General features: G+C 47.7%; 1 protein-coding gene across 1 annotated transcript; it reads left to right on the top strand.

The window, feature by feature from the left end:
- Positions 1–6,999: 6,999 nt before the first annotated feature.
- LOC123402060 (GDSL esterase/lipase At5g33370-like) lies at positions 7,000–8,709 on the top strand. The gene is made up of 3 exons (XM_045095920.1): positions 7,000–7,345; positions 7,442–7,569; positions 7,657–8,709. Exons 1-3 carry the CDS (start codon positions 7,096–7,098, stop codon positions 8,404–8,406), a joined length of 1,128 nt encoding a protein of 375 aa, XP_044951855.1. The 5' UTR covers positions 7,000–7,095; the 3' UTR covers positions 8,407–8,709.
- Positions 8,710–10,313: the final 1,604 nt, after the last annotated feature.

Here is a 10,313-nt window from a genome sequence, read left to right on the forward strand (position 1 = left end):
TAAAATGAAGCAAACATGAATAAAATTGACATATGGGTGAAACAATTTCACAAAATGAACCATAGATAAAATGATTCATCCGTATGATCCTTCTATGTGACGCCTGACATATAGACGCTACACTATACTTCATCCGTTTTTAAAAATTTCATTACGGAGTACATATCTATGTATATAGACATAATTTAAAGTGTACATTCATTTATTTTGTTTCGTATGTAGTCCGTAGTTGAATCTTTAACAAGACAAATATTTAGAAACGAATGGAGTATTATGCAGCGCCTTACTAATAGATGTGATACACCTGACCAGTGTGACACCCGGACCCTATTCATGTTTGTCCATCGCCTAGCTGAAAAGAGTTGCACTATATTATATGGCGCATAGTTGAAAGGAGCCACATTATTTTATATTAAAATCATTATAACTTTTAATCCATATATTCGATGAAAATATGTCTTATATGAATGGTGTACATGTTTTTGTGTTCTACACAATGGTAACATTTTCATCTATTTTAGATCAATTTGCTTGATAAAAAGTCTGTTGCAAAAGTGCATCATAATATAACTGACATAATATGTTAAAACTTACAACCTTCGCATGATGATAGCCATTGACCTATAACCTTTATGCATTTGCATTCTACATGAGTTTTGCATTACATAATGAGTACTTTCACGCCAAGGATATGCTTGGCATGTTAATCATCTTTAACATATTCACTTCTTGCATTTAAGTGACTAACATGATATAAACAGACTTATCTTACAAAGTTGCATTTTGTAAGACCATAGTAGTTAATCCTTGCATCATATGAATATGAATTAATTATGTCTAATTTAAGTCCATGTCATTTTCATACCCAATAAATATATGCACCATTATGTTTTGAAACACTAAAATACCTAAGGCAATGTTATGCCCGATTAACACTTGTTAATTTCATCAAGTCCATGAATGTCAACAGAACTTTGCATTTTATAAATCCTACTTCATGCACGTAATTTTTGAAGGTTTCATGTATATCGTATATGTATAAGAGGTTTTAGAGCACTTTTTTTTCTTTGAGAGGGGGAATATATTAATTTCACGAAGATATCAATTATACCTATCATCTACTTCTATAAGATGTCACAAAGACATCCAAGATGCACACAACTAAAAAGAGAAAATAAAAAGGAAGTAAAAAATTAAAGGTCTCGACATAGCGATCGACGCCTCTCAACAGCAGCACACATACCACCACCTAATACAACACCCGGAAGACATAAAATGTCTCCAAAAGCAACGCCCTCAAGAAGGAAACAGTGCAGAGGCGTCGTCATTGCCCGTAAAAAATCTTAGGTTTTCACCCTGTAGAAAGTTCGTGCTCTCAAAATAATTCCTTCAACAAGGCAATCACGTGGCACAACCAATGAAGATCAGGCCTTATGTTTTCACCTTGAAAGTCACAATCTGTCACCCGAGGAGTACCATCAAAAATGAAACATGTCAATGTTGCCGCCCCCACTTATCAGTTATGCTCCTAAGAGTTATCTAACACCTAGCTGACTTCGTCGCCGTCAAGGTTGTCTAATTGATCCTCTAATATCGGTCACCATGATCTTCTCCAGCGTTGTCTTCACGAAAATCGAGAAGCCGACAAGTCCCAAGGTGTCATCAACCAAAAGAGCTCTGGGTCATGCTCTCATGACCTTGTAGGTCGATATGGACATGTATACCGAAATCTAACTGATTCAGGTATCCTAAGAAAGAACTTCAACGGCCGTCCCAGAACACGTCGATGACTAGATCAAGGAGGACCGATCTTGCAGGACGTTGACATGAAGAGAAAAAGAGCACGAGGACCAACAACATACGCATCACGGCATCATGCCCCCATGTCGTATCGATCTAGCCCGTCGCCTCCTAGCCGGTTACCGGCACCGCCATGTTGCTTAGCTAGTAGCACATGCACACACATCTTTTGTGATGAACCGGGGCTGGAGAAACTGTGTTCCATTGCCCCCATGCATCGCCACAAAGATCCACCTCCTTGGCCGAACATCCCCGGTGGAAGGGGTGTCGCGGCGCCGCCGCCACCAGAGCCGCTATTCCGGGATCCATGCGTCGCAAATCAAATGACACCACTAACCAAGATTGTTATACTCGCAAAGCCGTCGGAGCGACAATGCATCACAAGGAAAAGCAGCCATCACAATATTAATCACCGCTCCAGATCGCGCCTCCCACTGCCCCTCCCGCTGCACCATGGTCACGAGGCTCCAGGGCCCGCCGTCCCCTTCACCGGCGGCGCCGGGGATTTCCCGACGGCCGATTCTGGGACGATGAGAGGAGGTGGATGGGAGGAGGGGGTGGCGGCTAGAGCGGAAGGGATCTCTCCCCCGGTCTCCCCTGGAGGGAGGCGACGTGAGGGATCCTCTTTTTTCATCGGGGAGGAGTCATCTTTCACCTTAGGGCACTACTTTAGTGATCTGAATGCTCTCATATTCCTTTCTAGAGAGTATTTTGCAAAAAGGCGCTCGTGGGCGGGTGACACAACCAAAACCTTTGCCCGGTCCCGTGTACGTCTCGTGCGAAATTCTGATCCGTCAGCCGAAAGTTGCTCGGGTTGCAGGAAACTAGCTTGTTTCGCACATGATCGGATTGACCGGATACTCCCGCAACGATGTCCCTCGGATGTTGCCTTTGGAAAACTATTGTCCTTAGAGGCAACATCATCATTATCCCCCAAGAGGGTTTGAATTTCATGCGATACGTACACTACAAGATCAAGAAAACGATGACGTTGCCTCCGATGGCAAAAAAAAATTCAAAGGCAACTCTTTGGGGACGTTGGTGCAACATTGTTGCCAGCCTTATCATGCACGGAACATGCTACTTTCGTGTATCTCCCGTCAAGGTTCGAATTTCACGCAAGACACACACGAGAAGACCGGAACAACAGTGACGTTGCCTCCAAGGACAAAGTTTTTTCGAAGGCAACTCTTTAGGGACGGTGCAACATTGTTGTCGGCCTTATCATGCACGAAACATGCTAGTTTCCTGTATCCTCCTAGAGGGTTTGAATTACGTGGAAGACGCACACGAGAAGACCCGGACAACGATGACATTACCTCCAAGGGTAACGATTTTCCGAAGGCAACCCTTCAGAAACATCGGCGCAACATTGTCGTGAGTCCTATCATGCACAAAACAGGCTGCTTTTCTATATCCCCTAAAGGGTTTGAATTCCGTGTAAGACGTTCACAACAAGACTGGGACCAGTGACGGAGGCAGCAATCTCGCAAGGTTAGGCCTCCGCCGCACCTAATTTTTCTCATATTCAGGCTATATATATGCACGCTGATGTTGGAGAAATTTGAAAACTTGGTGTTGTGGTATGCATGTCTGCTTGCATTGGTCATACCATAAAAATTATTCTGCCTCCACCACTAACTGTGGGACGACGTCAGCCGGGTGTCAAGTGTTCGTCAAATAATTCAGGTCCAAGTGCATCGAGGAAACACTGAAGGCGCTAGAGTAGCTAGCAGAAGCCATGATTCCGCTGTTCAGCTGGGTGATTACCGTGGGATGTTACGAACTATTTGGAGATTCATGCCCGATTATTTTACCTGTAGAGGAACAGGAAACGGGCCACAGAGTTTGAGATCTGAAAAGGAAAAGAAATAATGTATATGCATACTAGCATTTGAACATGTTTTTAGAGCACAGCTATTTTCATTTGACCAGCCGACACGTCCATCGCATCGCTTCCTGTCTGGGCGCCGACTGCACGGCGAGAGCAGATTCGAAACCGATCGCGCGCCGGACTGCCTGGAGAGGTGGCCGGCCGGCCGGCCTGCCGTCGCCGTAGCCGTACGCACCACCGTCGCTTCCTTAAATAGCCGGTGAAACGGCTTCGATCCGACCCGTCGAACCCACCAAGTTTTGAACTAGCAGCAGATATGGTGGTTGAGTAACCTCAGGCTGAGAGTGCATAACTCTTTTTGCAGTAAAAACCAGCACGGAATTAAAAAGCCACGAGAGTTGGTGCGAGGGAAGTGCATGCATGAGCATGAGGCGCGGTTGGTGTCTGAATGACCAACATAACTACGTACGGCTGGATTCTCGGATACAGGGGCAACATACGTGCAGCCCGTAGATCTGACTGCTATTGCCATCACTACCCCATACGTACTCCCTCCGTATCATAATGTATTGAGGTTTTAGCAGTTCACTTAAGCTGTTAAAATTTCATATATTATGATACAGAGTTAGTACATGCTTCCTCCCTGACTCAACTTTATAGTATAAAGTTGTGTCGTTTATTTCGGGACGGAGGGAGTACTTACTTAGTACTTATGTATAGCCTAGACATTTGAGTTGTTTAAGTATATACCGGCGGGCAGATATGTTGAAAAGTAAAGTTGGCGTGCAATTAGTTGGTTCCCAAAAATTTGGGACACCAGAAAATTGCTAGACAGAGCGTAACAGCAGGGATCAATATAAACATGGTTCCACTTCTATATATATATATATATATATATATATATATATATATATATATATATATATATATATATATATATATATATATATATATATATATATATATATATATATATATGTACATCTAATTAAGTAGGTGCGTGCCATGCACGTCTAACATCGATCACTGTCATCGGCGCATGGTATTAATCAGACAGTGACGCCCTATCAACCTCATCATCGATCCCTCGATCGACGACAGCTGCTAGCTCGTATATGCATGCTGCGGCAACATCGTATGTACCAAAAGGGAAGGATAATTGATTGATCGAGCCATTTTGATAGCTGCATACGCGATTAGCTTTAAGGCCGGACCTAAACCGTCGTTTTCGTTGTAGGTAGGAGACTAGGAGTAGTGAGATACGTACCACCGGGAGCTACAGCCCATGCAGCGACCTCGACGTTGATCGTCGCACTCCGATGATCCTACCTGGGAATGTTCAGAGAAATGTGCCAACGCACGCACCTCATTTCTGAAAAATGGCGCGCGAACGTAATGCTGAAAAGCTCGAATTCAGACGGGGGAGCTGACAGTTGAGGGGCACATGCTGACATGCGTACGTGCTCCGTGCAGCCGTAAGGCAGATTCAGGTTTCAATGAGCTGCAGGTACACAAGAACATCTCACCGGCCTTCACCAGTACCCGGCGGCAGTGGTAACTCAACTGTCTGCTCAGTGAACCCTGCACTGCACCTGGCGGATCGACTAATTTGCCGGAGCCGGCAGGAGGGAGCCAAAGTCGAAATCCATGTACGTACTTCACCTGCTGCTTCTGCTTCGGCTTCGGCTCCAATCCATCCCGGAGTTAACTCCGTTTTCATCCTCCATGGTGTCTCTCCGGGGAGGGAAGGGAACACCGGAATTCAATGGCCTCCATAAGAAGGTGAGTGAACCTACCATGGATCCCATCCGTCCGGCGGCAGCTTATTAACTTCCCCCGCCAGGTCACACGTCCGTGATGGTGGAGTACTTCTCTGTCGATCGAGCCCGGCCCACCCTGTGAAAACCAGGGCATGTGCGCTGCAGCTCGCTAGCTATTACTCCTAGAAGATTCATCTACTGTCTAAACTGTTTGTAGCTTGGCTGGTTTTGTTTCACCATGCCTGCCTGCCTGCCTGCCTGCCTAGATTTGCCTAGATTTAACTGCTGTTCAGACACGCGTACCTGAATTCATCTATAGATATTCCAATAAAGCCTTTCTAGATTTAACTGCTGCTGCTCAGAGACACACGTACCTGAATTCTGGAGTAAATGCCGCGCGGCTGAGGGTTGGGGATTGGGCCCCTGCCTATGGCATTGCACTACGTACTGCAATGCAGTACTGCTTGGGCACAGATCTATCTAATTTTACATGCATATGGATATGGGGTTCCACTTCCACAGTGAAGCTTGCTGAACCAAAGCCCTGGCTAATCTAGAGCCTGGAGGAGACAGGCAATTACATGATGAGGCAGTCGAATCGAATGGTGCTCCTCGACTCATCCACTGATCGATCAATGTGCTTCACTGGCTTCTCATTGGCATGGTTACAGCAGCCACTACTAGTCACTACACTACATACTCCAACTGAATCCAGGTTTCATTACGTAGATGATAGATAGATCCAGGTTTCATTGCGTAGATGATAGATAGATCCAACAGCCCTCTTGAATGAATAATAACAAGTTGCCGTAGGTCACTGTGAATCAACAACCGTGTTGGACAGGATGGCAACCGTGTGAAATGGATTGACCATCATCATCATCATCTTCATCTTGCCAAGCAATGCTCTTCACTCGCTCCTCTGGGGTACCCTGTCCGAAATTCGCAAGATCCTTGATCTCTTATCCCTGAAAAACGCCGGCCGTTTCTTTTCTTTCTTTCTTTCTTTCTTTCTCGCAGATCCAATTGATGACGAGTCCTAGTTGCACTAGGATCCATGTGATGTGCAGATATTCAGATGGATCGGAATTCATCATTCACCCTAGGTACGGTACTGCAAATCGTTCACCCTATGTGATGCTTCACGCAATTAAACAGAGTTGCCTGTCCTCTGTTTGCTGCGTACTGAACAATGAGATGCCTCCCTAATGAACGCACTGTTATTCGGAGGGTAAGCACAACTATTGATCGCGCAAAGGCAAATCGATTAATTGCAGGACGCCCTAGTAAGAAATCGATTCCACCCCTGTTTTTTTTTTGGCTCATCATTCATGCGAAAACAGCCTGCAAAGATCCAGTGCACATCTGAAACTGCCTACACCAACCAAACCCCAAAACCGGCAAGGGATTACTGTATATACCACGGGACATAATTACCAGAGAATTAAAGGTCCACGCGCGAGCACTGTGACCAGCACAGCAGGTGCACCAACCGCACGCCGTACGGGCCACGCGGAGTAAATTCCGGCGACGACGACGACATGATCCAAGCGGGAGGTCAGTCGACGGATGCGCTATAAATGGCGACTGCACGCAACGTTTCAGTGCATCCACCAAGTGTACAAGCATACCACACTGCTAGTACATCTCTTTCAGTGGCAAACGGCAAGTGAGTGAGCGACTGGAGGGGAGTGTGGAGCGATGGCAGCAATGGCGGCCTCCTCGTGGCGAGTGGCTCTTGTCGCCGTCGCGCTCTGCGTGCTCCCGGCCCTGCCGGCGGCGAGCGCGGCCCGGGCCTTCTTCATTTTCGGCGACTCGCTGGTGGACAATGGCAACAACAACTACCTCATGACGACGGCGCGCGCCGACTCGTGGCCCTACGGCATCGACACCCCGGACCACCGCGCCACGGGGAGGTTCTCCAACGGCAAGAACGTCGTCGACCTCATCAGTTGAGTGGCGAGCTATATATAACGGCCATGGCCAGATTATTTTAGCTAGCTCATGCATACACGCATGGTTGATTGATTGACAATGTTGTACGCAGGCGAGCAGATAGGATCTGTGCCGGTGCTGCCGTACCTGAGCCCTGAGCTGGACGGCGAGAACCTGCTCGTCGGCGCCAACTTCGCCTCTGCCGGCATCGGGATCCTCAACGACACCGGCATCCAGTTCGTACGTGCTTCCTTTAACCGATCGACGATCGTTTAGTGCACACTTTCATTCGATAATTAACTGTATAATGCATCATCGGACGTGCAGGCCAACATCATCCGGATCTCGAAGCAGCTGACCTACTTCGAGCAGTACAAGCACCGTCTGGCCAAGCTCTACGGCCCGGAGCGGGCGGCGCGGGTGGTCGGCGGCGCGCTGACGCTCATCACCCTGGGCGGCAACGACTTCGTCAACAACTACTACCTGGTGCCCTACTCGGCCCGCTCCCGGGAGTTCTCCCTCCCCGACTACATCAAGTACATCTTGTCCGAGTACAAGCAGGTGCTCCGCCGCATCCACGGCCTGGGCGCGCGCCGCATCCTGGTGACCGGCGTCGGGCCCATCGGGTGCGTGCCCGCCGAGCTCGCCATGCACAGCCTCGACGGCAGCTGCGACCCGGAGCTGCAGCGCGCGTCCGAGGCCTACAACCCGCAGATGGAGGCCATGCTCAACGAGCTCAACGCCGAGGTCGGCCCCAGCAACGGCAACGGCGCCGTGTTCGTGGCCGTGAACACGCGCCGCATGCACGCCGACTTCATCGACGACCCCAGGGCCTACGGCTTCGTGACGGCCAAGGAGGCCTGCTGCGGCCAGGGGAGGTTCAACGGCATCGGCATCTGCACCATGGTGTCCAGCCTCTGCGCCAACCGCGACCAGTACGTGTTCTGGGACGCCTTCCACCCCACGGAGCGCGCCAACCGCCTCATCGCCCAGAACTACCTCTCCGGATCCACCGACTACATCTCCCCCATGAACCTGTCCACCATCCTACACCTCGACCGCCACCTCCACGACTAGAAAGAAGGCTGGGCGATCGATCGATGCATGGTTCAGCCTCGCTCCACCATTTGCTTTGCGGTTTCATCACTTGCTTGGTGCATTTTCATAAATAGCAGCGCGCGGCCTTCTTGATTTTGTCCAAGGAATTAAACGTTTAGTTTACGTGTATTCATTCAAAGTACGTATGTATGATCCATGTATTTCAGCTGGTATAGCGTGTCGGGTTGAGGTCGTTCTAGCTAGTTTGTGTAATAATCAGCTAGCTAGCTAGCTAGCAGATAAATATATCCATAAAATGCATGCATGGTTGCTTGTGAGATACTCCCTCCTACTACGGTCGATGTTCATATACTGAACCATGGATGTCGATTTTGATTCTCAATTGTCCTTTTCCCTTGAGAGGATACAATTTATAGCTAGCTTCATGACGCAGTAATTAATCTGACGCAGAAATTGCTAAAACCGGAACAAACTCATCATCTGGAGATCGACGATCAGGCTGGCATGGGTACTAGCTACTAGTCGCGAGCAGTAGGCAGCATGTCGGCAATGCTACACATACATAAGTTCACATATGTTTTATAAAAAGGTAAATTTTAATTAAAGATTAAGGAAAATGACGGCCTCATTCTTTTAAAAATCAGGAGGGAAGTGGTTAGTTAGAAAGAAAGAATCCTAGTTAGCGTGTAACCTTATGTAACTCTTTGTATGTCTAGTATTTTTCGTCGTCAGGTCTCCCTCTCCTCAGTCCTGATTCGTAAACAGTGGCACCTCCAGCTGCCATGCTATTTAAGCGCCCGGATGGGCCCATGTTTTATTTAGAGAACTTTGCGTATTCAGAACATCTACAAGCGGGCTAGCTAGCCAAATCCGCAGACGCCTCCGTGGGCAGCCGCACATTCAATACAATGTTTAAAATCACAGTCGAAAACAAACAAAGCAAATCATAGATTAATAATTCTGACATGTTAAAATAAAATCGGTATCCGAGCATATAGGATGCCTCGCTCGCTGGCTGGATCACTAGGCAGACGCCATCCATGCGTGCTGTTTTGCGTGCATCCGGGCTATATGCTACTCCTGCATCCTTGCCGCATGCTTCGCTCCATTCTTGATGAATGCTCCGCTGCCGCCCTCGCCATCACGTATTCTCTACGCTCATTGAATTTTTTTTCTTCTTCTCTGCAAGCAGGGGCGGAGACAGGGGGATGAGCAGGGGCCTGCCCCCCCCCCCAACGGTCGACAAAACCTGAAGTATCTAGTGTATATTTGACTGATATGCGTAAGTATGTATGTATTTGCCCCCCCTATGAGTGGTCATATCCAAATCCTGGCTCCGTCACTGTCTGCAAGCCACTTCTTTGCATGCTCATCTAAAAGGGTTTCACCCGCCAACATGATCTTGGCATCCTTTATCTCCTGTGCCAGTTGCAGCATGTCCTTTTCAAGCTCAATCTCTTCAAATGTCTTGACCTTTTCGAGCTCCCATTTAATCGGCGCCTCTTGCTTTTCCAATTCGACCTTCGCTGTCTCAATTTTCAACTTCTTTTGCGTCCTCTTCATGTCCCAATCCATTCTTTTTTTGCACATCCAACATGAGCTTGTACCTTTAATATTTCTTATTCTCTCTAGCCAAAAAAAATTCCGTTCATGTGGACGTCATTTTTGTAGCAGCTGTGTCACGGGTGGCCCTTGCCTACTCCCACATGTTCTCCATGAATTGTCGGTTATCCGCTGACCCAGTGGCTCTTCCATTCTGGACAACAATACCGTCCTCTACATAGTCCAGCTCAATTGATTGGTGGGAGATTGAGCCATCATTCCTCTTCTTTCCAACCTTGAGATCGACCACAAGTTGTGTCCACTTTGGCACTCCGTTCAATATGATCCAACAATGGCTAAAAGCAAACAACTTCTTCTGTGTT

Source organism: Hordeum vulgare, chromosome 6H (genome assembly GCF_904849725.1).
Source record: "Hordeum vulgare subsp. vulgare chromosome 6H, MorexV3_pseudomolecules_assembly, whole genome shotgun sequence".
Lineage (NCBI taxonomy): Eukaryota > Viridiplantae > Streptophyta > Magnoliopsida > Poales > Poaceae > Hordeum > Hordeum vulgare.